Below are 26,344 nucleotides of genomic sequence, written 5' to 3'. Positions count from 1 at the left end.
GACTGCAGCTACATAAGGCCTCCTGGATAATGCATCGGCCACCACATTTTTCTTTCCTGGAGTATGCACAATCTGAAAATGAAACATGGAAAGAAAATTTGCCATTCTCATCTGCTTCTCTGAAAGCTTTGTTTGAGATAGAAAGTATCTCAAGCTTTGATAATCTGTCTTGACTACAAATTCAGTCCCAAGAAGATAATGTTTCCATATCTTTAAGGCGTGAATTATAGCCAAGAGCTCTTTCTCATAGATATCCATATGAAGCTCGGCATCATGCAAACGACGGCTTTCGTATACAACTGCATGCCCTTCTTGATTTAGGACAGCTCCTATGCAATCACCACAAGCATCACATTCAACTACGAATGACTTGTGCAAGTCAGGAACAATCAATACTGGACCACATATAATAGCATGCTTGAGGTGCAAGAAAGCATCCTGTTCTTTTGAAGTCCATTTGAAAGTGATTTTCTTCTTTGTGAGATCATGTAGAGGAGTGGCAATCATAGCAAAATGCCTTGTAATACGAACATAATCCCAGAAAACTACGTACTTGATGTACGTTTTGTAATTCGGGCCAATTCCGAATGGTCTCTATCTTTGCAGGATCCATTGTTACTCCATCTTTGGATACAATGTGTCCCAAATAATGAATCTCTGAAAGGAAGAACTCACTTTTCTTGGCATTAATGAAAAGTTTGTGCTTCCGCAACTCTTCAAACACTGTGACCAAATGAGTTCTGTGTTCCTGCTCATTCTTGGAGAAAACCAAGATATCATCAAAGAATACTCCTGTGAATTTGCGATGGGGTCAGAATATCCTATCCATCATACGATTAAACGTAGCAGGAGCATTGGTGAGACCAAAAGACATTACCAAGAATTCATATAATCCGAAGGCTGTCCTGAATGCAGTTTTATGGACATCTTGTGGAACCACTCGTATCTGGTGATAACCACTTTTCAAATCAAGCCTGCTAAAGCAAGCCGAACCATCAAGCTTATCCAAAATATCATCAATTCGCGGAATTGGGAATCTGTTCTTGATGGTTAGTTTGTTCAAAGCTCTATAGTCCACACACATACGAAATGATCCGTCCTTCTTTTGAACAAGAAGCACAGAAGAGCAGTAAGGTGAGGAACTGGACTGAACCAAACCTTTCTCTAAAAGCTCGTTTACCTGCTTCATGATCTCTTCTTGTTGTGCAGCACTCACTCGGTATGCGGGTTTGTTGGGTGGAGAACTACCTGGCAGAAGATGTATACGATGATCTTCGAGCCTTTGGGGAGGTAATTCACCTGGCAATGAGTCAGCAAAACAATCCTTGACTGCATAAAGAAAATTCAGCCTATCATTAGACATAGCATCCACATTTTGAAGACTTGGTACAAGGCTATCACGCACAAAAACCAAGTGCGCAGAAAGACTCTTTTTGATTGCTTTATTAATTTGGATGTGTGATACAAGTGGGATGGAATCCCCTTCTTTGCCAGCATCAATAAAATGCATGCGACCTTTATGAATAAAAGAAATCATATTGGACTTGTAGTCTTTGCAGGACTCAAGTCTATGATGCCACGGCTTGCCCAACAATACATCACATCCATTTAGTGGAGCAACTAGAAAATGTTCATTATCAAGATAGCCCTGTGTATGGATGCGCAACTTCCCTATCAATGGGGTAACCTGCACCTCTTTACCAATAAATGCAGCTTCGTCTTCAATCTGAGGTCCCATGTTCTCAACCTCAATACCCAATGCAGCTCCCGTTTGCATAGAGATGAAGTTATCGGTTGCACAGTCATCGACGAACATGAATAGTGCGGACTAATCCTTGATTTTGAAGGCAGAAGGGGTGTTAGGGTTAGGGTTTGGAGAAGCTGCAAACAGGCGTGGAGGCCAACAGAGAGAGAACACGACTTCAGTGTATTATGCTTGATAAAAAGTGAAGTAAAATAGCCACATAATAGTGACCTAAAGAGATGTGTTCACATGTCCGGCCATAAAATGTGCCGGGTGGACCAAAACACCTATAAACTGAATATAAGTGAAACTAAGCTAAACTGGGAAAAAAAACCTCCACTAACTGAAGTAAAAAGTGTCCCAGTAATCTACTGATGATCACTAGCACTCCTCTGGGTGCATACACAGCATAAAACCCAACAAACCCCCCTGGAGTGATATGTGATCACTAAAGCACTGCGGAATGCTTCAAATTTCGGACGTGGTAATGCCTTGGTGAAGATGTCTGCCACATTCTGATCTGTAGGACAGTAGATCAGACTGATATCTCCTGCCTGGAGTCTCTCCCGAACAAAATGATAGTGAATCTCAATGTGTTTCGTGCGAGCATGAAACACAGGATTCCTGGCCACAGCAAAGGCACTCTGACTATCAGTATAGATAGGTGTAGGCTCCTCCACTGAAATATCCATATCAGTCATGAGACGACGCAGCCAAACACACTCAACAGTAGTAGTGTAGGCTGCTCTGTACTCTGCCTCACAAGACGAAGTGGGCCACTGTGGTCTGTTTCTTGCTTAGCCAAGAAATGCATGAAGAGCCAAGAAAGAAACAATTTCCACTAGTGGAATGTCTGGTATCAAAATCACCAACCCAATCTGAATCACTGTAAGCGTATAACTGCATGTCACCCCCCTCAGGATAAAGCAATCCAAGAGACAAGGTACCCTGCAAATAACGAAAAACACGCTTCATAGCTTGCCAATGTGACAACCGCGGGCTGTGCATGAATCTGCTCAACTGAGAGACTGCATACTGAATATCTGGCCTTGTATTACACAAGTAAATGAGGCACCCAACAGCCTGAGCATATGTAGTGGCATCAAAGGAAATACTGTCATCTTGTAGTGACAGTTTCATCCCAGGCTCCATAGGAGTACTAATAGGCTTGCAATCCTGAAATTTAAACTTCTCCAGAAGTTTAGCAACATACCGTGATTGCAACAACCCAATGCCTCTGTTATCCTGCACAAACTGTATGCCCAAATAGTAATGTACAAGCCCCAAGTCAGACATGTCAAATGTCTGTTTTGCAGTATCTCTTTAAAAGCTGCAATTTTGTCATCATTTGATCCCATGAGCAAGAGATCATCCACATAAAGACTGATGACCAGCAGATCTGTCTCTTCTTTCTTTACATACAGAGTGGCTTCTGATGGACTGTTCACAAATCCCTGACTGATGACCAGCAGATCTGTCTCTTCTTTCTTTACATACAGAGTGGCTTCTGATGGACTGTTCACAAATCCCTTAGTGAGTAGGAAAGCATCTATTTTTGCATACCAAGCTCGTGGAGCTTGTTTCAAACCATACAAGGCCTTTTTCAGCCTGCATACTTTCCCTTCATGACCATGTTCTGCAAAACCCATGGGCTGAAATACATAAACTTCCTCCTCGAGGTCCCCATGTAGGAATGCAGTCTTTATGTCCAACTGGTGAACAACCCAACCACGATGTGCAGCCAATGCAATGACACACCTAAGTGTCGACATACGGGATGTAGGAGCAAATGTCTCCTCATAATCAATGCCCTTCTTCTGTGCATAGCCCTTTGCAACTAGACGGGCGTTGTACCTGTCAATGGATCCATCTGCATGTCTTTTCAACTTATAGACCCATTTAGTACTACCAATTGCTTTCTTGCCTTTGGGCAGATCAACCAAATCCCATGTTTGATTCCTTTTAATAGACTCAAGCTCATCCTGCATGGCTTTGTTCCAATGCACATTGTCTCGTGCATCCACAAATGAATCAGGCTCATCATCATCTTGTAAACTCGCTGCCATAACCAGATTCAAATCCATGATGTGTGCATGCTCATTGGTCCGTGTTTCCCTACGAGTACGACCAGCAAGAGGACCCTCTAAATGGCTGTCCTGTAATGTCCTCAAATACCATCTAGGTATGTGTCTAACCTGTGGTGCCTGCTGCCCCATATTTGGTTTTCTGCTCAATTTGCTGCTAAATTTCTGCACCACCTTCATCATTTGCTGGCTGTCCTGTACCCTCATGAGTTGGATCACCAACTGTGGAATGAAACTCCATAGGTAGTAGACCTTCAAACACATCATTTTCAGCCTGATTTGCCTCATAACCAGCCATGGATATTTCTGATTTTTCATCAAAAATCACATCCCGACTAGTGAATATCTTCCTGGATAGTGGGTCATATAACCGGTAGCCCTTGCTCTCACGGCTATACCCAACAAAAATGCATTTTGTGGCTTTATCATCCAGCTTCCTCCTCAACTCTTTGGGTATGTGTGCATATGCAAGACACCCAAAGATACGAAAATGTGATACAGAAGGCTTGCGGCCATGCCAAGCCTCAAAAGGAGTAATGGAAACCAATGCCTTTGTGGGACATCGATTCAGAATATGACAAGCACACATGACAGCTTCCACCCAAAAGATATGTGGTAGCCTTTTTGCCTTTAGCATACATCTGGCCATCTCCATGAGTGACCGATTCTTCCTTTCTGCAACCCCATTCTGCTGTGGAGTGTAAGGAGTAGTATACTGATGTTTTATACCTCTACTCCCAAGAAAGGAATTCAGCATATGTGACATATATTCCCCCCCTCGGTCAGAACGGAGAGTCTTGACCTTGCATCCTGACTCTGTCTCAGCAAGTGCTACAAAGGCCAAAAATGCATCATATACCTGTGATTTCTGTGTCAAAGGATAGACCCAGCATATACGAGAGAAGTCATCAATAAATGTTGCAAAATAGAAGCAACCACCTAATGACTTCGTCTGCATGGGACCACAAAGATCACTGTGTATAAGCTGCAACTTTGCAGTTGCTCTTAGAGCCTGATCACGTGGGAAGGAAAATCTATGCATTTTTTCCAAAATGCAGCATAAAACTCCACAGGGAGTAGTTCGTGCCGTCCAATTTGTCTTCCTTAGACAAATACGTGAATACATCACTCTGCTGTTGATTTGCCATTATGCCTACGCACAATGTTGTACCTGTGTATCAAAAAACCCAATAGCAAGAACCCTGAAAACAACTGTACTCCACTGAATACAGTTCACCCAAATATGCCTGCACTCTCAATCCTCTGAATGTGCAGCTCAATGCACCAATGACTGAGTAGAGCAGCAAATGGCGTACACAATGCCAAAATGCCCCAAAAATGCCAAAATTTACTGCACCCAAACTGTGCAAAAAACCTGTATAGTTCTTTGCAAGAAAGTCTGCCTATTGTGCCTGTAGATTTTCACAGAGAAAATAGTATTGCCCAAAAACAGAATATTTAATGCTTACCACAGATTGTCTGAGTAGCTTGTGGTACTTTTGCAGGTACGGTCCACCAAAAAGAACACGTACTGTTGACTGTACTGTGCAGGTACAGTCGACTTGTACTTTACAGGACTGAAGGCGACTGCAGGCTAATACTTTACAGTACTGTGAAGATACTAATGAGGCGGCAGTCGGCTGACAGGTGCAGTCGGCGCTGACAAGATGAAGTCGGCGTTGACTGTACAGGCTGTACGGAATGTACGTTTCTGCTGACGGCGGTGAACAAGTACGGCAGCTGCAGGCGAGCAGCTGTATGGTTACTACAGGCGGCGTACTGTTTACTAGCAGATGTACGGGCAGATGTACGGGCAGTTTATGAAAGCCACTGTGTACTGCAATGGCAAGCCTTCAATGCTCTGATACCAAATGAAGGCAGAAGGGGTGTTAGGGTTAGGGTTTGGAGAAGCTGCAAACAGGCGTGGAGGCCAACAGAGAGAGAACACGACTTCAGTGTATTATGCTTGATAAAAAGTGAAGTACAATAGCCACATAATAGTGACCTAAAGAGATGTGTTCACATGTCCGGCCATAAAATGTGCCGGGTGGACCAAAACACCTATAAACTGAATATAAGTGAAACTAAGCTAACTTGGGGGAAAAAACCTCCACTAACTGAAGTAAAAAGTGTCCCAGTAATCTACTGATGATCACTAGCACTCCTCCGGGTGCATACACAGCATAAAACCCAACAGATTTGTCCCCAAGCCTTGCAAACCATTCACTCTTTTACATCATGACTTGTATTTCCTTGCACGTCAGGAACTGCATGTACATTAGCCTTGGTCTGCTTGTCCTCGTGCTTTGGTTTGCGATCTGGGCGTTGTCGAAACATGTGGTCTTTGCTACCACAAGAAAAGCATTTTCCATCCTTGGCATATTGCTCTCTTTGCTCCGGAGTCAAGCCGAATTTGTTCTTCCTTGGGCCCTGATCTTTAGATGTGTTATTTTCAGCTTTACCACCCTTGTAGGTGTCCCAGAAGTTCTTTTTAGGTGGTTGTCCACCCTTTTGCTGATTTGGGACAACCTTGTCTTTCCCCTTTGAACCTCCTTGATCCTGTTTAATCTTGAGCACCAATTGCTCCGTAGTAAGAGCAAAAGCTGTGAGCTGTTGCAAAGTATGTTTCGGGTGCAATTCAATGCCCGAACGATATGCTGGTTGCAGTCCGGAACGAAACTTCCTCTTTCTTTCATCCTCAGTGATTTGCATAAAGGGAGTTACTTCCAGCAACACTTTCCAGAACTTGTTAACATACTGTTGCACGCTTTCATTATCTCTTTGCTCTAGCCTGTCCCACTTTTGAGTGAGAGTTTGCTCCGCATTCGGTGGCAAAAACTGAGCATAGAATTTGTCTTTAAATTCCTTCCAGGTACAGATGGGATCCTTGGTGATCTTTTCAGTGATCCACCAATGAGCAGCAGTCCCTTTCAGAAACATGCTAGCATGGCGTACTTTAGACTTTTCAGTAAAGCAATGTCGAACTGTGCCACAAATGCTAACACTTCAGAAGCATCATGTTCACCATGAAAAACATCAAATTTAACAGATTTGTCACCTGCTTTAAATTCCTTGAGCTTCTTGGCATGAGGCTCATGGTCTTCTCTTTTTCTTTTCCCCTTATCCAACGGGGCAGCCCTATCTGCATGGGCTCCATGGGCCGTCATAGAAATTTCATGAGGCACGGTGGCATGTGCTCCACGAACTTGAAACTCAGATTCATGTGACTTACCTGCATAAGGCAGTGTCTCTCCACCATGAGACAACTCATAAGGCAAAATTTTTCTAGAAGCAGACCTATCACCCTTACTATGAGATACATATCTTGCATGCATGTGACTTTCATGCCCTCCATGAGCACTAGCATACATATATCTGTCAGGCTTTGTGCCTTGCGGGGAGGACGCATGACGAGAGGTGACTGTCACCTCTTCCTGTTGCATAAAAGATTTCAGCCTTTGAGATGCAGGACCTCCATGCTTCAAACGAGGTGGATTTCTGAATTTCAGCTCTCCGTCGTTCCCCTCTTTGATATCACCTTTGCGGAGGAGGTAGGGAAGTGCCAACTCCCTTGGCTTCTTGCCCACTTCCCGAGCCATAGACTCAAAAGTTACATCTACCATTGCATCAGCTTTCCTAGCTTCAATGCCACTATGCAGATGGGGATCTTCATGCAAAAACTTTAACTCTTGCTCTTGTGCCTGCAAAAGTTTTCTCATATGTTCCATTTCAGCCCTCATTGCATCAGGCTCTTGTTCAAGCATAACTGTCTTTCCTGGAGACAGTTGACCCTTTGATTCACTATCATTAACCCTTTCAAGGGGCTTGTGTCTTCCTCGCAGGGCATCAGACCCACAAGAGGCACTAGATCGACCCCTCGAATTTGGCACTTCCAAAGGGTTGCCTTGGCTGTCCATTGTGTTTGAGTGTGCTAAAAGCAGGGTGTCCAATACACAGGTTCGTTTCCCCACTAGAAAGAGGGAAACAACCGTGCTCTGATACCAATGAAACCGATCTCGTCAAGTGGGAAGACTCCGTTGGACACCCACACGCTTAATAGCACAACTTTAAAACCACAATTTGAAATGGACAACTTAATACAACTTGAAATTGAAATGAAATGAAAAGATGGACACCACCAAAATGAAAAGATGGACACCACCACTGGGGCCAGAACGGGCCGACCCCCCCTCAATATATGATATATTTATTGGGAGTATTTAACAAATACAATGCTCCATGGGTTCCAAGAACCAGATGATGTCCATGTACATATGAATACAGTACCAAACAAATAGGCTCGAAGTCAACGCTCGAAGCAGAACAACCACTAGCGTGGTCCAGTCTCTACGGTCCTGTGCTTTCACTGGACTCCGCGGAGAGCGCCTCACTAGTGTTCCGAGACCACGCACAAACAGGCGCTCTCGTACTAGCGCCTGGCTCTCCTGATCTCAGCACCTTTGGACCGAGGTTCTCCAATAGAGCTTGGACTACCCGGCACCGAACGGGTGTTACCGAGGGGAATGAATCCCTTATCAGATTTAACACAAAGTACTTTATTTAAATCTGAAAATTCACTTACTTGTGGATGGCAGAAGGAAATCCAATACCCGAGGTATTCGTGTAGAAGGTGTAGCCACCCAGGAGATGTGAAGTCCTCTTGTAGTCGCCAGTGGAGAAGACGTGCAACCTCTTTCAAAGAAGGAAATGGGGCGGCAGCCTTAGGAGAGGTAACACCTTGCTGAAATCTGCTGAATAGAGGAAGCAACCACCTTGTTGAGATGGCACAGCCGCTTCGTAGAGAACTTAGCGCAGCCACCAAGACCAGTACAACCGCAAAGGCCACAGCCGCCTGCTGTGAAAGGAGGAGCACCCACTTGAAAGGGAGGAGATGCCTGGCTGCAGCGTGGAGAGAAGATGGCGTGGAGGAGCACAAGCACAGTCGCCTGAGGGCAGTGTTCTGCTGGCTGGAAAACAGGCGCACAGCCACCTGCTGTGGCAGGCCGTCTGCTAGGAGTCGCATGCAGTCTGCGCTTGCTGGAAGTACAGCTGCCTGTAGAAGAGCATGCGCAGCCACCTGTAGCATATACTGCCGCCAACAGCGATGGATGAAATAGCACCTCTTGGGAGTATGCGCCGATTGTATGCAACAGTAGCACAGCCGCCTTTGATTTGGCTCAGCCATCAGCAAGCGACGAAGCGCAGGGTGATGGAGGCGCACAAAATCATATCCCAAGGGTGGTTGGGGAGCTTTTTTTTATTAAGGTTGGAGGGAGAGTAAACAAAATGTGCTGGCTGGCTCCCCACGCTTGCATGTGGGCGGCCAGCTCTTTGGGAGTGTGGGTAGGTGACCATGCACCCACCCCCACACACTCACTTAAGTGGGGCTCCCCACCTTGGCCCCTAAGTGGGTGCCCACTTTTAAGTGAGTGTGAACACATGACCTTATAAAACAAAGGTTAAAATATGAAATATTAAAACGTGTGCAATATACTTACCACTTGTTCACATGCACCAAAACTCGTCAAAAGACAGGGCAGACAACATGACTCACTGGCAGGCGTCCCCGCTCAGTAAGTAAGACGTCAAGCAGGCAAACACAAAAATACAAGTCATGCGAAAACAGTTTCAAACATGCAAAACTTGAATGCATGTGCAAATAGTATCATGGACATATCTCCCCTTCATGGAACAAGTACAAAATATCTGTCGGCACAAAAATGGCACGACGTAAAACATAAAAACCTGGTCTTCCTATGGTGTGACAATCTGAAACCGATCCCGTCAAGTGGAAAAGACTCCGCTGGACACCCACACGCTTAATAGCACAACTTTAAAACCACAAATATGAAATGGACAACTTTAAACAGCTTGAATTTAAATGAACAGAAATGGAAAGATGGACACCAGCACTGGGGCCGGAACGGGCCGACCCCCCCCTCAATATATGATATATTTATTGGGAGTATTTAATGAATACAATGCTCCATGGGTTCTGAGAACCAGATAATGTCCATGTACATATGAAAACAGTACCAAACAAATAGGCTCGGATTTCGATGAAGAAACTCGAAGCAGTATGACCACTAGTGTGGTCCAATCACTACGGTCCTGTGCTTTCACTGGACTCCGCGGAGAGCACCACACTGGTGTTCCGAGACCACGCACAGACAGGCGCTCTCGTACTAACGCCTGGCTCTCCCGATCTCAGCACCTTTGGACCGAGGTTCGCCAATACAGCTTGGACAACCCGGCACCGAACGGGTGTGGCCGTAGAGGGATGAATCCCTTACCAGATTTAAACATTAAATGCTTTACTCAAATCTGAAAATCACTTACTTGTAGATGGTTGATAGAAGACCAAAACTTGTAGTGTTTGTGTAGTCTTTGAAACCACCTTTGTTGAAGAAAGAGTAGCCTCGTGAAGACTCACCACGATAAGTACCACCAAAAAGGGCACAGCCGCCTGTAGGGTAGTTGCAGCCAACCTGTAGTGAGAAAGTCCCCTGCTGTGGTACAGCCGTGTAGAGGGTGGTTTGCAGCCAGCCTGTAGGGAAGGCAGTCGTAGCAGTAAGGAGGTACAATAACAGTGGCAGCCAGCCTGTAGAGGAGCAAGCGCAGCCGGCAGCAGAGAGAGAGAGTCGCCTGTAGGGTAGTTGCAGCCAACCACCTGTGGAGAGAAGTAGACGCCTGTAGGAGAGGGTTGCAGCCAGCCGCCTGTAGGTAAGGGTTGCAGCCAGCCACCTGTAGGTAAACACCAGCCTGTAGAGGCAGGCGCAGCAGTAAGGTAACACCAGCGCACAGAGGGCAGCGCAGCCTGTAGGTAATTCAACGCAGCCACCTGCAGCAGAATTCAGTCGCCAGTAGGGGGGCAGTTGCAGCCAGCCTATGGAGGGGCAGCCGCCTCTTGTGTAGCTGTAGTATCCTGAAGCAGCAACAAGGTGAACTCCAGCCGCCAACGAAGGTGACTCCAGGTTGATGATCATGCGCCAAATAGAAAAATGATGGATCCACACTTGAGAGAAGCGATGAGATACCACGCTTGAGAGAAGGGCCCTTTTTAATAAAATTAAAGTGGAGTTTCCACTATAGTTTTCCCACGCATGCATGAAGGGGACTAGTGGGGGTTGGTGACCATGCCCACCCCCACACTCACTTAAAAGTGAGGCTCCCCACCTTGGCCCCAAAGTGGGTGCCCAAAGGGGGTGCCCACTTTTAAATGAATGTGAACCCCTAACCTTATAAATCAAAGGGTTAGAATATAAAACATTAAAACAACATGTACCATATACTTACCACCTGTTCACATGCACTGAAACTCGTCAGAATACAGAGCAGACTTCACGACTCACTAGCAGGCGTCCCCGCTCAGTAAGTAACACGTCAGGCAGGCAAACACACAAATACAGGTCATGCGAAAACAGTTTCAAGCATGCAAAATATGTGTGCATGTGCAAATAGTAACATGGACATATCTCCCGTTCATGGAACATGTACAAAATATCTGTCGGCACAAAACTGGCACGACAATAAAAACATAAAAACCTGGTCTTCCTATGGAGTGACAGTCCCATAGGTAAGACACAGTTCCAGGCACGAGTTTCCCTATGGTGTGATAGTCCCATAGGCAAAACACGGCACGAATACTGGCTCGTCCATGGCGTGACAGTCCCATGGATCGAACACAGTCCAGGTCATACACGGGTGGCACTGATCTGGCTCCCGTCCATAGGACACCATCCTGCTAACACACGGGTGGCACCAGTCTGGCTCCCGTCCATGTCAGCAAAATACTGGCCTCTTCACACGAGACACCGGCCTGGCCTCAAGTGAACGAGACGCAAAAACTAGGAATGGACCAAATGGTCGGCCAATTGGTGACACAATCCCATAGGTAAGAGACAGTTCTAGGCACGAGTCTCCCTATGGTGTGACAGTCCCATAGGTAAGACACGGCACGAATACTGGCTCTTCCATGGCGTGACAATCCCATGGGTCGAACACAGTCCAGGTCATACACGGGTGGCACCAGTCCATGTCAGCAAAATACTGGCCTCTTCACATGAGACACCGGCCTGGCCTCAAGTGAACGAGACACAAAAACTGGAGATGTACTAAATGGTCAGCCAATTGGTGACAGCACGTGACATCCCCTTCTGCTTAACTTGACGGAAGCTGCATAGCCTCCAAATAATCCGTCAATAATGCCGGATAGTCTTCGAAAAATTCTTTGTCGAGCCATACCGCTTCATGAGTTCCTCGGTCTTGAAACTTCGTGAGGAACTGTCGTAATCTTCGGCCTGAGCCATGCTTGAAACGGTGCAGAAGGATCTGTTCTAGAACCATTACTTCTGCTTCATCCACAATGTCTGGTTCCGCTTCGTCTTTGACCTCTGAAGGGGGTGGACCTGCCTATGGCTTTAACCAACTGACATGAAATACATCGTGCATAGTCCAACTCGGAGGTAGCTTTAACTGCATAGACACCTCATTAATCTTTTTCCGGATGGGAAATGGTCTGAAGCTCCTGAAAGACAACTTTGGACATCGCTTGCCCACCTGCTTCAATCTTTGCTTCATAATCCGAAGATACACCCATTCACCCAATCTCCTTCCGAAAATGTCATATCCCTTCGGTCTTTATTGGCGTGTCGAGTGTAGGCCTCTTGGGCTTTAGCCAATCTGTCTTTTACTGACTCTAGGATCTCCTGGTAAGACTCTGTTACTCTGTTCGCCTCTGGTACTGAAGATGAAGTCCTGGTTAACAACGACTGGAACGGTCTTCCAAACGCTGCCTCATATGGAGTCCTGCCAATAGCTGAAGAAAAAGAGTTATTCAAAACAGCTTGAACTAAAGGCAAAAACGATTCCCACTTACCTTGTTGATCGTGGACATAACACTTCAGCACATCAAAGGCCAACTGGTTGTATATGTCTGTCTAGCTATCTGTCTTTGGGTGGAATGCACTGGAAAAATTCAACTTAGTACCAAAATTATCAAACAATGCCCTCCAAAAATGACTGGTAAACTTGGCATCTCGGTCTGACACTATGGTCCTAGGAATCCCGCCAATTGGGTACCAATGCCGAATGAATAACTGGGCAACATCCTCGGCGATCACATTGGCCCTGCAAGGAATAAGCATAACAAATTTGCTAAACCTATCAACAATAGTTAAGCACTGCGTGTTACGCTTACTTGGACTGGGAGGCAGATTAGTGACAAAGTCCATCGAAATGTCCTGGAAAGGACCCTCAGGAATTGGCAAGGGCTGTAACAACCCTATCTTCTTTCCACGAGAAGCTTTCACCTTTTGACAAATGTCACAGCGTTGTACATATGTAAACACCTCACGCCTCATCTTTGGCCAATAGTAGTTCTAATTTCTCCAGAGTCGAATTCATGCCCCTATGACCACCTGTAATGGCGTCATGGGCATCATGGAGAAGAGCTGCCCGGAATGACTTCATGACACATAGTCGGCCTTTGTAGAAAAGCCAACCATCGCATATCAGAAAATGGCATGGTCCTGTGGCATCCAATGCCTGTTCCCACTGAGTACCGAATTCCTCGGAATCCACGTACGTATGCTTCATGTCTTCTAGTCCTGTACCAACAAGGTCAAGTCTAGTGGTCTGAATCGTGGATACTTGTCCCTTCCTGCTCAAAGCATCGGCCACTGGATTGGCCTTTTCTGGAAGGTACTCAATCATACCACCGAACTGCTGGAATATCTGACTCCAGCGGTGTTGTCGATCACTCCAATGTGCACTTGGCATCGTCTGAATCCAGCGCAATGCCTGATGGTCAGTGCGAACATCAAAGTCACAGCCATACAGAAAATGTTTCCAATGTTTCAAGGCTTGTATAACTGCTAGGAGTTCACGATCATAGACTGAGTAGTTCTTCTCGGCAGGCAGTAACTTACGAGACATGTAAGCTACTGGATGACCATTCTGTTGCAATACACCTCCAATTGCGATGTTACTCACATCGGTGATCACTTGAAATGGTTTGTCCCACGAGGCAAGGGCTAAACAAGGCGCTTCTGACAAAGCCACCTTCAGGTTTTGGAATGCCTCCAACGCTCGTGGAGTCATTCGAATCTTTTGCCTTCTTGTTTTCACTCCCTTTAGCATATCGGTGAGGTCTGCCGAGAGATCAGAAAACTTGTCAATGTGGGTGGAATATGCTTGGCATATACCCACAAATGATCTAATGTCATAAGCTGTCTGTGGTACTTCCCAGTTAACAATCTCGGCCACCTTAGCCGGATCAAGGCGAATGCCTTCAACACTAATTATATATCCCAAGTAATATACCTGGAAATGATAAAATTCTGACTTCTTTTCATTGACATAGAGCTCGTTGCTTTCCAGCAACTTAAGGACTTTCTCCACATCAATGTCATGCTGCTCAACTGTACCTGAAAATATGAGTATGTCGTCCAGAAATATGAACACACTCTCCAATCAACTCCCAGAAAATACACTTCATCATGCGATTAAATGTAGCTGGGGCGTTCGTCAAACCAAATGGCATGACCACAAATTCATAGTGGGCCCGTTCTGTACGGAAGGCCATCTTGGGGATGTCCCCCTCTACAATCCATACCTGGTGGTACCCACTCTTTAAATCCAATTTGGAGAACACCTTAGCTCCATTCAGCCTCTCGAGAATATAGTCAATTCGAGGCATCGGGAATCTTCTCTTGATAGTCAGCTTGTTGAGTGCACGATAATCGACACACAACCGAGAAGACCCATCTTTCTTCTTGACAAACAAGATCGATGCTGCAAATGGCGACACGCTGGGGCGGATAAAGCCAGCTTGCAACAATTCTTGGAGTTGGCGGTCCAACTCCGATTCCATTGCCTTAGGAAGGCGATACGGAAACTTGCTCGGGGGTTCCTAGTCTGGGAGGAGGTCAATCCTGTGATCCTCCGATCTGGACGGGGGGAGCTGGGGAGGGAGACTGTCCCGAAGAAAAATCTTCTGGAACTTTTCATGGAGAACCGAGTACTTCTCGGAAGCACTGGCCACCGTCTGGGCTGTCTGGATGTAAATCATCGCACACTGTGTGCCTTTCCTGACTGCTCGCTTAGCCTGCAAGTGGCTTATGAGCGGAAAGTTTGGAATACCTGGCTCACACTTAATGGTCACCGGGGTGTTTGACACATTCCAATTGATCTGGAACGTGTGCTTGTCCCACTTGACATCAGGAAGAAACTTGTGAAACCACTGGATACCCAAAATTATGTCTGCTCCTACAAGAGGGGCAACCATAAAGTCACGCACAAATTCTATGCCCTGAATCACTAACTTAGCACCTAGAGCTTCATACTTGACGCTCGTTGTCATACCTGTGCTAAAACCCTCAACCTGTTTGTCCACCGCAGTCAGCTCGAAACGGACACGCCTAGCGGCCTGTTCCGTGACCACATCCTTCGTGCTGCCGCTGTCAAACAAGACAACGACTCTCTGGCCACCTATGTAGCCAAAGGACTTGAGCAATTCGCTGCGCTCATACTCCTGGTCATGGGCGCCCTTCTGCTTATCTTCGAGCTCCCGACTAATAACTGCTCCAACTGAAGCACCGAGGGTTAAAGAACTAGGGATAGCCGTTGGGGTCTGTGTGGGAGCTGAGCTCACCACGGACGCCGTCTTCTCGTTGTCGGATCTCCTCCTCGTCACAAAGACCCTCTCGCGAGGTCACAGCCGCAGCCAAGCTCCTTGCTTGAGATGCAGATTAATTATGGATAGCATATACAAATATGGAAATTCATTAAGATGAATGATTTTGTGAATACATTGGTAGATAATAAATAGATTTTTGTAATATAGGGAGATGCATGTCTCTGAAAATCCACCCTTTTACATCATATGTCCCACTTATATATCTTATAGATTTATATATTTTGCTTGCATCCCTCTCAATTAAATTTCTTGTTTGCTAAAGTAGAAAATTACTATGGCCTAGTGTTGTCCATGGTAAAGGGATTTCCTTCGTGCAAAAAGTAGCTTAACTTTTAAGACTAAGCCTTTCTTAATTTTAATGAACTAGCTTTAAAAGTATGCTCACTAGAGAAATTTGGGGCATCGTCACCTAAGCAAGGGTATGACCTTGGATTTACATATTTCGGAAGGCATAAAGAAACGAGTCACTACGGAAGGAGAGGGAGGAGGAGATGGAAAACGCGACGTTGGAGGGCGGGTACGCTCCAGAGCCAAGATCCGCACCTTCTGCTCATCCAACTTGGCTGTCTGTTCTGCGAGTGCTCGCATCATCTGCTGGAACATGTCTATGACACTCAAGCCGGGTGCCCTAGCTGGGCTGCCTGGTGCACTCTGGTCCCATGGTTCTGGTTCTCTCTCGTCGCCGAAGCTCGCCATAGCGGGAAAATGCAATTCCTTTCCGGAACGCAATCCGACTATCCACTATCTGTGTGGGAGACTTCCGGAGGCTTTCGGGGGCTAAAAACCAACCGTCCTTCGAGGGACAGGAGTCACTCTGAAAGGGGTAGTCCACCGGCGTTTAAAAACCAACCATACAAGCGAGAAAAATTTTCTGGTTTTCTTTGCTGAATCTTTGTCCTTGAAGTAGGCTTTGATACCACTGTAGTATGCGGAAGCTTCGGAGAAGGATCGGTACTTCAAAACTCAAAAATCAGCACTCTTTTTGCGACAGAAATTAACGCACAAACTGAAAGGAGATGTACAGAAAATAGAGAGAGAAGGGGGAGATGGAGAGGACACAGTATTGGGTCCCAATTACCCTCTGTAGGGCCCCCACTACGGATGGTGTATTTGCTTTATTAGAATGATGTAAATCTGAAAACAAATACAGAATTCTTGACCTTTCTTGGCTGGAAAATCCTGCCCTTGACCTGAATCCTTCACCCCTTTGCATTAGCAAGCCCTTGGCTGTCTTGGCCCCTTGGTTTGCTTGAGCACTTGGTGAAAAATGAGATGAAGGATAGGATTGTGGACCTCTCCTATTTATACTACCCTTCAGGGGCAGTCAGCCAGTACAAGAGCAGGCGGCAAGCATTAGATTCCCACAACTGAGTATTTTCAGCATTAAATGCTCAAATAAATCCCAGTACAAGAGCAGGCGGCAAGCATTAGATTCCCACAACTGAGTATTTTCAGCATTAAATGCTCAAATAAATCCCAATAAATGCTGCGTAAATTCCCTAGCAGGCTGGGGAGGCAGGCGCTTGCTTCTAGAAGGCTGGGCATAGCCTTTGCCCACAACCCATGGGCTGGGCAGCCTGTATGGGCTGCCCCATACTTGCCCTACAGCCCTATGAAGGCTGTAACCTCCTGAAAATGACCTTATTCTTGCCTTAGGGCTGTCCCACAGCCCTTCCATGGCTGGTGGGTCCAGCCTTGGCCTTACTGGCCCACATGGGGATGGTTTCACACCATTCCCATGCCCATACTAAGCTCCTATGGGCTGGCCCCTTGTCCTAAACATACTCTACTCAGTGATCTGGCCTCCAGTACCATACCAGATACACAAAACCACTGACATCATTCTAGAGGGAGACTCACAGCGTGGACTGGCACTGTTTCAGGTGCAGGACAGTGCACACTTGACCTTGGACTCATGTGCAGGACAATGCACACCTGACCTCGGACGACTGAAATGGATCCCTGGCTGCCTCGTCCCGGACTGGGCTCACATGGGACCAGTTTACCATCCCAGGTCCTACACCTTCTGTACAGAAATGTCTACGTGGCATCCAAGTGCAGGATGCACGTGACACAAAACGCAGCCAAAACACTGCTATCCAACAAAAAAAGCACTCCACCGCCAACAAAAGGCAAGGAACATGTGGAAACCGGGAAACCGTGTAGGCCAGGAACAAAACACAAGTAGAGATGCTCCAAAATCAGCAAAACGCTCACTGAAATCTGAAATTCAAAATCCTCCTCAAGTACCAAACTGCCTCCAAAGGCCACAATCCAAACAAGAAACCCCCTCTGTAAGTGATATGTGTCCACTGGAGAAGAAAACGCAGCCAAACAAGGGCTACAAACCTGAAAATTCAGGCCAACCAGTGTCCACACCTCCTATGAGGAAAAACGCTGAAGAGAAGGTACCTTCGGGTCCAACAGATGAAGCCCAAGTAAAGGTAGAGCTACTAGCAAAATCGGTTCAGAAAAACGCAGCAACCATGGCTGCAATTCTGAAAACGCAGAGGTATAAGGGGCTGAATATGGAAACGTTGAAGCCTCGTATCAAGAACTGCTGCAGAGAACAATTAGGGGGTGGGAGGGATGGCACAAGATAGCCAGAAAGGATAGGCAAAAGGGAGCCCAGAGAGCTCCAAGATCAGGGTTGGGAAAGCAAGCCCAAACAGGCCAAAAACACAGCCTGTTTGGGACAGCTATGTTGCTGTCTAGACCTGAAAAAAAATGCATGAGAACCCCTGGAAGGTGCCGCCAAGATGGGCAGGTATGCTGTCCAGAAAAAAAACACCCCTGTCAGGTTGCCTACAGGCTGCAAACTGACGCCCTGAAGAGAAGAAACTGCAGCCCACTGAAGTGGTGATGAATCGGCCCTTGAAAATCTGAAACGCAAGCTTCAACTGGAGAAAAAACGCAGATCTGTCCATGGGCGGAAAAACACAGATATGAAGAGGTAGAGGAGGGAGAAAATTGTGGTCGAGGTGGCATGATTGGTATTCTGGCAGGCACTACTTTTGACAAAGTCAAGATTTTCACACTGGTTCAGCCGCCGCACAAGCTTTGGACATAGGCCTTGGAGAGATCAGTAGGTTATTACAAGAGGTCGCATAGAGCAAATTGGTTGGCTTTGGAGAGCAGGAGGCTGCCCCCGAAGGCCAAGGAGAGGAGCCTCACTAGGATACGGGGTAGGGACAAACTTAGCCTTGACATCGACGATCCATCCCCCCTCACCAGACACAACATTCCTTTGGCTGGAGAGCTCCACCCTACTCACCTTCTCTATTAGACCACGTGGCAGACTTCAGAGAGCAAAGCCCCCTTTGGAGGATTTCAGTGGATGCACCCTGCAAAGGGTGAGGGTGATTGGCTTTCATGCACGAGTGGCACAGACTCTCCTCCGGCCAAGGTGGCTAGAGAGAGATTCTAGCGATTATGGATTTGGGAGGGATGCCCTCTCACATAACTGCAATGGGACCCGGGGGAGTGGAATTGGCAGCCAAGTGCCAATTGCCACGCTTTGATGCGCTAGCTGCCACAGAAAGAGAGTGATCTTTCATGGTCAAAAACTATCCCACAGCCTCTTCCATAAATCTGAGAGAAATTGAGGAGGGAGGCCCTGAGACTACCAGTGCCCTCCTCCTGCTGCTGCTGCTGGAGTGTCCTCGATCTCTGGCATCCGAGTCCTGCAGCCAAGCCATGCAGTGTAAGCAAAGAAAGGGATGTCGGGAGCCTCCTCACTATCATAGGGATCCCATTGCCGCAGAGACTCCTGTAGATGGCCACACCTCAAACAGCCTACTGGCCCACCTCCTATGGCCACCTTTGGGATTGCTTGAAGGCTCAGCAAGTTTCGCAACGGATTCTCAGCATTTTCACTGTGGAACGAGCTTCCTCCCACACAGTTACTTGGGACACAGTTGCTTGGGCCACTAAAGCCGAGACCGCCATGGCATATGAGGAGGAAGGTGGGGGGCTTGCCTCGCAAGTCTCTCATCATTGTATTTATGCAGTGCCAATTCCAGCTCTAGCATTTTCACTATGGATTGGAGCCCCTCCCGCACAGTTACTTGGGGCACACTTGCTTGCCGCTGAGGTAGAGGCCAAGGTCACCATGGCATATGAGGAGGAGGGTGGGGGATTTGCCCTGAAGGTTTCTCATCGTTGTATTTATGTAGTGCCAGTTCCAACTCTAGCCACTGACCATTGGACTCCCAGCTCCAACCAGAGATGGGAGATTTGCAACAGTATTGTTGGGTGGCACGTTTGGCGTGCCTACAGCAAGGCCATTGAGGGCACCCTCACCCCACCAGCGGAGCCCATCCCGAGCATATAGCTTGATATCATTCATACCCTCCATGGACAATGGGGGAAGCTTCAGGGTGGCTTTGGGCGTATGCAAAAGCCCCCCAAGGCCTTCTTGAAGATTTGGCGTCACGGTCCCTTTCTCACTAACAGTGGTGTGGTGAGCCCACTTGGCACTATAGACCACCTTTCTCACATTTTTTAAAGAATATCCAGCACATATATGTTTTTTTAACCCCAAAAAAGCCATAAATGCATAAAAAACGTTTTTTTTTTACTAAAGAGTGCTTATGCTTTTTTTTATGCAGATGCTTTTTCTTCCTCCAGTGCCCCTCTTCTTCTCCATAGTGCTACCCTGAACTCACTCCCCTACTACGCATCTACTGCACGATTGCCACATGGCAAGACCATAGAGTAAGGATGTTCTGGCTGCACATGCAGGCTGGCTGCGTTTGGTTCTATTGCTGGTTGGTTCATGTGTGTGTGCCTCTTGCCTAGGTAAGAGATGTAAAGCCTTATGCATGCTAACCTCCTAAAACTGTAGCCAAGCACATAAGAGGTAGGCGCTATCCTACATACAATCCGTGGGCGACTCATACAACCCCTAACCCTCTCTCGGCTATGCACACCCACACGCCCGGCCCATAGGCTTATGCGCTTCAGGTTCCCACACGCGACTAAACCATGGCTGCACACATCTCTCCCGCATATACCCTCTCTCACGCAACTTCTCTCTCTTTCCTAACTTCAAACCACACGGGTCAAACATGCGTGACAAAAAACTGAAAAAAGCACCATATCTTCTCAACCGAGATCAAAACCCTAGCATACTCCACAAGAAAACATCATACTTGCAACCATGCAAGAGACTAAGAAGAAGCCCGAGCGTCCTCAGAACTCGAGGCGGTGGACCCAGGTTCAAGAGGATGAATTCCTTGTAGAATTACAAGACTAGGAGGATCGTGATTCGAAGGCACACTCAGTGCTTGTGCAAAGTTCAAACCATTACGTAGGAGGTCTCACCGGCCGTGCAAACTCATGCAAGTGCATTTCAAGTTTGGTCCAAATCGGAGGATCTCTATGCTCAAGATTCATCGATTCGAGCAATTACTTTGCAAGGGCAACTCTACGGTCTAGTATTTCCAACTAGCAATTCTATGCACTCATTCCTTATGAATGCCAAGGTTATCCATGACCAATTACTGGCAATGGGGTGTTGCCTTGTCCTCTGCTCGGTTGGTTGCACTTATCCTCACCAAGCTTCCTCCAGAGTATGATGTAGTTTCTCGGGCTTTGAGGTGCCAGGTCACAACCACTCAATTGGATTTTGATGACCTCAGCTCCCTTCTCTTGGAAGAAGAGTCTGTCCTCGTTTCTCAGGGTAAGATCAAGGTGTCTCTTAATAGTTCAAATTTGGCACTTGCTTGAGTACAAAAGAAAGGTCGGAGTCGGTGCTTCTCGTGTGCCAAGAGAGGACATTTGTCTAAGGACTGCTTGTCCAAGAAGAACAACAAGACCAAGGACAAGTCTTCCATCAAAAGAAGGGCAAAGACACAACACAAGAAAATGATTCAAATACTTTTGGTAACTCATCTAGGGCTCCCAGGGCGCTTCCGACTCGGGAGGACCAGGATGGTGGTCTTCTTTAGTATACAGATAGCTTCCCCCATGTGTTTCTAGTCAAAGGAGGCTTGTGGGCAGGGGAGGGACTGTATGCAGCTCCATTTTCTAGTGCATGGGAACCGTGAGTCGGAGTTCCAAGCATTAAAAATCTAGTAGGACAAGATCAGCTTTGGTGTAGCAAAGACTATGGATAGGATCTGTTCCAAGTTCATTGTTCGAGGTTTTGAGGACGTGATGTGTTCACAATCCACTATTGGGGGATAATGGGCACGGTGTGTCCGGCAGCTCATCATTCTATTCTTGGAGTTCACTGCACACTGGTGTGGGAATTTGGGGCCACGCAGATTTCTTTGCTTTTAGTGGTGGCATTGTGTTTCGAGGAAACGCGTTGGCGGGTGCTCTCTCTAAGGTGATTCCAATATCTGCAGTACTAGAGGGTCCATGGTTTCATCTTCTTCAGACTTTTGCATACTATGAGCTACAGAGGGGGTGTTAGAATATTGTGCATTCCATGTATTGGGGTGGGACTGTGCCTATTTATTGGGGTTTTATATATTTTCTCCTTAATTGTGGGTCGTGGAGCACTCAGCTAGCTCCATAGGGGCAGTCGGCCAGCTCCTTGCATCACTATATAAAGGGCCTCCTCATTATCACTTATAGCATCCAATCTTTGCACATTGTACTGCTCTATTGCCATTGTAAAAGCCTCATGCTAAGGGCTCTCTTTCTTTCCTTGTCTATGCTTCTGCCTGTGCATACACCCCTAACCCCAGATTAGGGCCTAGGCCCCATTAACCATGTGGTTAGCATTAGGCACCTAAGAAGGGGGGAGTCAACTCGTCTTTGGCCCCCAATGTGGTGTTGATGAGCCTTGGTATTTTTGTGGCAAAAAGAGAGGAGATTTCTAGCCAGCTCCAACAGTATCTCAAGAAGGGATTGATTCAACCAAATAAGTCTCCGTGGATTTTTCTTTCAAAGATGAAAGACGTATTACAATAAGCTCACTCTAAAGAACCGGTACTCTTTATCGAAAATAATTGACTTAGTAGATCACGTTGAAGGCACAAATCATTTCACTAAGATTGATTTAAGATCTAGATACCATCGAATAAGGATTAAAAAGATAAACCTAAGCCTACATCTTAAATGCAATATGATCACAACAAGTTTTTGGTGCTCTTAGTTTAACCAATGATGCGGTAACTTTCCTGCAAATGATGAACGAATTGTTTCACCCATATTTTAGGAAAGTGGGAAAGTAGTCTTCCTAGATGGCTTACTTACCTATAGCCCCCCATTGGAAGAACATAAACAACATCTCAAGAACGTCTTGGAGATTCTAAGACGAGAAGCTGTATGCAAAGAAATCAAAGTCTGATTTCTGCAAACAAGAACTTTCATATCTAAGACACATATAAATGGTGTGCGGATAGACTCTAGTAAGACTAAAAAATTTCTTAAGTCAAGAGTCCTCATAACTATGGGAAAGGTGAAATCTTTCACAAGCTTTTTTCAAAATTCATCGAGACTTATGCCAAAATTGCACCCCTTTAACGCAACTTCTAACCAAGCCCGTCCAAAGGAGAGCGCACACAATGTCCCTACTCCCAAGGATCTATGACCCTCCACCCACCAACAGCAGATAAAGGACATCCTCAAACGCAATAGATACAAGAGGTGCACATTGTTGCACCGTACACCATTTAGAAGGAGGAGAATTAACTTTGACTCCCTTTTTTGTATCCACTAGCTCACATAATACATGGGCCCATTCTATTTGGTAGATGTTTGTTTTTTTCGTGTTTCCAGCATCCAGTTATTCATAGATCATATGTACTTATTTTCTATCTTAAAGACCCTTTGGGTCTTTCATAGGCGTTTAATATAATCTCTCTCTCTCTCTCTCTCTCTCTCTCTCTCTCTCTCTCTCTCTCATATTAAGATTCGTTCCCAATGTAAACTTACGATCTAAATGTGTACACGCAATTGGGATGTAATCATGACTATACACTTTTGAATCTCTAGTATCATTGACCTAGTCTACTAGTTTTGAAGCCTATCATATGAGAGAGAGAGAGATGGTGGTAACCCTAGTCTGGTCTAAGAAAGAGGTGAAATGTACTTTTAGTATAATTCTATGCCGCTTAAATCTTTAAGCTATAAAAAGCAGAACCAACACCGAAAGGGTCATTTTCCTAGAAAAAGGAGGAAAGATCTCACATACATGCTTAATACAATGGAAATCACACCCGTGTACATGTTGTCTATCTAAAGAGATGCTTCAGAGGTACATAAGTGTAATCCGTAAGTAGATGTATGTATTTCTTGAATAGTAATTTTAGCATTGGTGTGTCAATGTGCTCACCATCGTTTCAAATGATATCGATATGAAGACCAGGGATGCATTAGTCAAGTTAATGTCCAATGCTGTTGCAACTGCAGTAGGAACCACTGCAAAAGCAAAAGTTTAAGAAAAGGCCGTCCAAAGAGAATATCAGATTGCGAGAACTCTGCTCTTTCTTTATAGTGCTCCCCTTCCCTTCAAGGCAGGGCAACTATGATTGTCCCAATGGGTGTAGTACCTCTGACAAAGTAATCTTTCCACGACATACTGGTTGTTGCCTGCATCGATGGACACAAAAACCGCAATGCAAGCGATGATATGATTGCTTGCAGTGCAAAATGGACAGTGTTCATCAACAGAGGTGCTGGAAAGTCCCACAAGTTTGCTCCCAGAAGTTTCTTATTATATCTGGTAGAACAAAGAGTGCAGGTTTTTTTACACGGTTATATCTGTTAGAAAAATAAGGTGCATGCACTTTTTTCGCACACTGTTTTAAAAAAAAAACCTGCTGCAAATGTGAGCAACGATTCAATGTGGACTGCTTAAAAGATGAGAGTGAAGCCTACTTACATGGTCAGACCGGTGCTGAAAAAGTACCAAATCAATATGAAAGCCATGGTCCTTAGAAGAGCAACAAGGACGGATCGCCTGGTGGAAATGAGGTCCTCCTCCTGCCTCTCTACCAAGTCTTGGAGTGACAACTCGCTAGACCCGCGGCTCCCTCGTTCCTCGTCCAGGGGGTGCCCTACTTTTTCTTCTCCAAGATGAACGGAATGCAAACCTGAGCTGATTCTAACCGGGTGTCTTCTGTCTGCCATCCTTGCATTCGGATCGGCGTCTTGAGCTATAGGCTCGAATCCAAAGTCTCTCTCAAACTCCTGGTCTGAAACTACCCAATCCAAGTCTGCAGAGGTTGAGTCGTTGCCGATCTGATCCCAAGTGTGTGGGGGGATGGTAATACTGATCCCTCTCCTGTCACTGAGATTGCCCGTCGGCCCCTCCCCGTTCTCCAGGCGGCGTCGTGTAAACTGCGACTGGAAGTCGAGCGCGGACTCCTCGGCGGCGCCCGGCGGCTTCTTCTGGGGAAAGGAGGTGGTGTTGGAACGCCAACGAGAGAAAGACAGCTCCCCGTCCGATCCAGGATACTCGTCTGATTCACTTGCCATGACGCTCCTGCTGCGGAACCTTGGTAATCTGAGACTTCTTCAGCAAATTGTTTCACAATTTTTGTTTCATGTAGAAAATCTCACACACAAGCGCCGTCGTTGACATTCGTTAAAAAAACTGCATATATATATTTTCTTGTAAACACAGAATTAATATATGTGTTTACATACATAAATATATGTTTTTTTCTTCATCTATATATAATATAATATAACCACACTTTCAGCAATTTGTTTCACAGCTTTGAAATAAGCTAAGCTTCCATTAATTAATGGGTGCATATATATTTTATCGTAATCATACTTATCGAGCTAATAATGTCAAAATCCCTATTGCCTCAGTAATTAATTAATACGAAAAGAGAATTTGGGTACCATATATTTACTTCACATGTATAATAGCCCAAATCGTGTTGCCTAATTGTAGAGCTCACAATGTCAAAAGCCATGCACATATTTACTTGCAATTTACCAAATGCATAATAGAAAGAGCCCATGTGGGTAGACCTTTGTAACCCTTGGTAAAAGAGAATTGTACTAGTGAAAAAATAGTGACGTAGACACCACATAAAGGCACTCTACCATAGCTCACGACTATGTGCCGTCTCTATCGGATGGTGATTCTAGTAGCCTAATGTTCATTTAAAAGAAAAATACTATGAGATTCTATCTATGTATTTCTTGATTGTTACCTTGGCCAAAAATACTCGCATGTGTGCAAAGTGGAGCCACTCACGTTAGGGGGAGAGAGGGAGAGAGAGAGAGAGAGAGAGATACGTACATACATAGATACATGTGTGTGTGTATAGAGAGAGAGAGAGACAGAGATAGAATTATATTTAGTTTCTTGATAAAATTAAAAAAATTATAAAATTAATCCAAATGACCATATTTAGTTATTTAAAAGTAATTTATATTAAGTTTATAAATACAATTAAATATTATAGAAATATATTATATTACTCCTATGTGTGTAGGAAACCTTAAGAGTCAAGAGGCAGCTTTGTGCATTTGTGGTATGGAGTTGGCGAATCTACTCTGAATTTCAACAAGTTCTTTCCATTTATTTTTAGGTGCACGTGCATATCCAACATCGTGTGTGTGTTACCTATAATTTAACGCATGTATAATAGCCCAAATCCTACGGTTGCCTAATTGGAGAGCTTTCATAATGTCAATATGTTCCAAAATGTTGTTTGGGCCTTGCATTAATTAATTAATTTAATGAGGAATGAATCAAACGAAGGTTTGCTTGTTACTAATTGTAATGTTTTTTCGAAGGCTTTTTTGTGAAGACATATTTGGCAATATATCTTGTATATATAGAAAGTGTATCCACATGTCACCGTTCGGACGCGTGGATTAATGCATGTCGCGAGCGAG

General features: G+C 45.6%; 1 protein-coding gene across 2 annotated transcripts in view; it reads right to left on the bottom strand.

Annotated features, from left to right (window-relative positions):
• The window catches only part of LOC147613505 (Nucleotide/sugar transporter family protein), a 77,358-nt gene extending 52,279 nt beyond the window's left edge, over positions 1 to 25,079 (bottom strand). The window contains exons 1-3 of one of the 2 annotated variants that reach the window (XR_015263205.1): positions 24,366 to 25,079; positions 24,034 to 24,203; positions 23,817 to 23,902 (exon numbers count right to left, since the gene is read on the bottom strand). Coding sequence is in view for 1 of the 2 variants with exons in the window: in XM_086781471.1 (XP_086637597.1) it covers positions 23,817 to 23,902; positions 24,034 to 24,203; positions 24,366 to 24,961 (852 nt within the window). In the remaining variant the exon portion in view is untranslated. The remainder of the gene's footprint in view (positions 1 to 23,816; positions 23,903 to 24,033; positions 24,204 to 24,365) is intronic. The other variant, XM_086781471.1, reaches the window with a different exon arrangement.
• Positions 25,080 to 26,344: the final 1,265 nt, after the last annotated feature.

This window comes from Cibotium barometz, chromosome 43, assembly GCF_041138505.1.
Source record: "Cibotium barometz isolate CiBa-2024 chromosome 43, ASM4113850v1, whole genome shotgun sequence".
Classification (NCBI taxonomy): domain Eukaryota; kingdom Viridiplantae; phylum Streptophyta; class Polypodiopsida; order Cyatheales; family Cibotiaceae; genus Cibotium; species Cibotium barometz.
The sequence above is the reverse complement of the archived record's forward strand: the minus strand, read 5'-3'. Positions and strand labels throughout refer to the sequence as shown.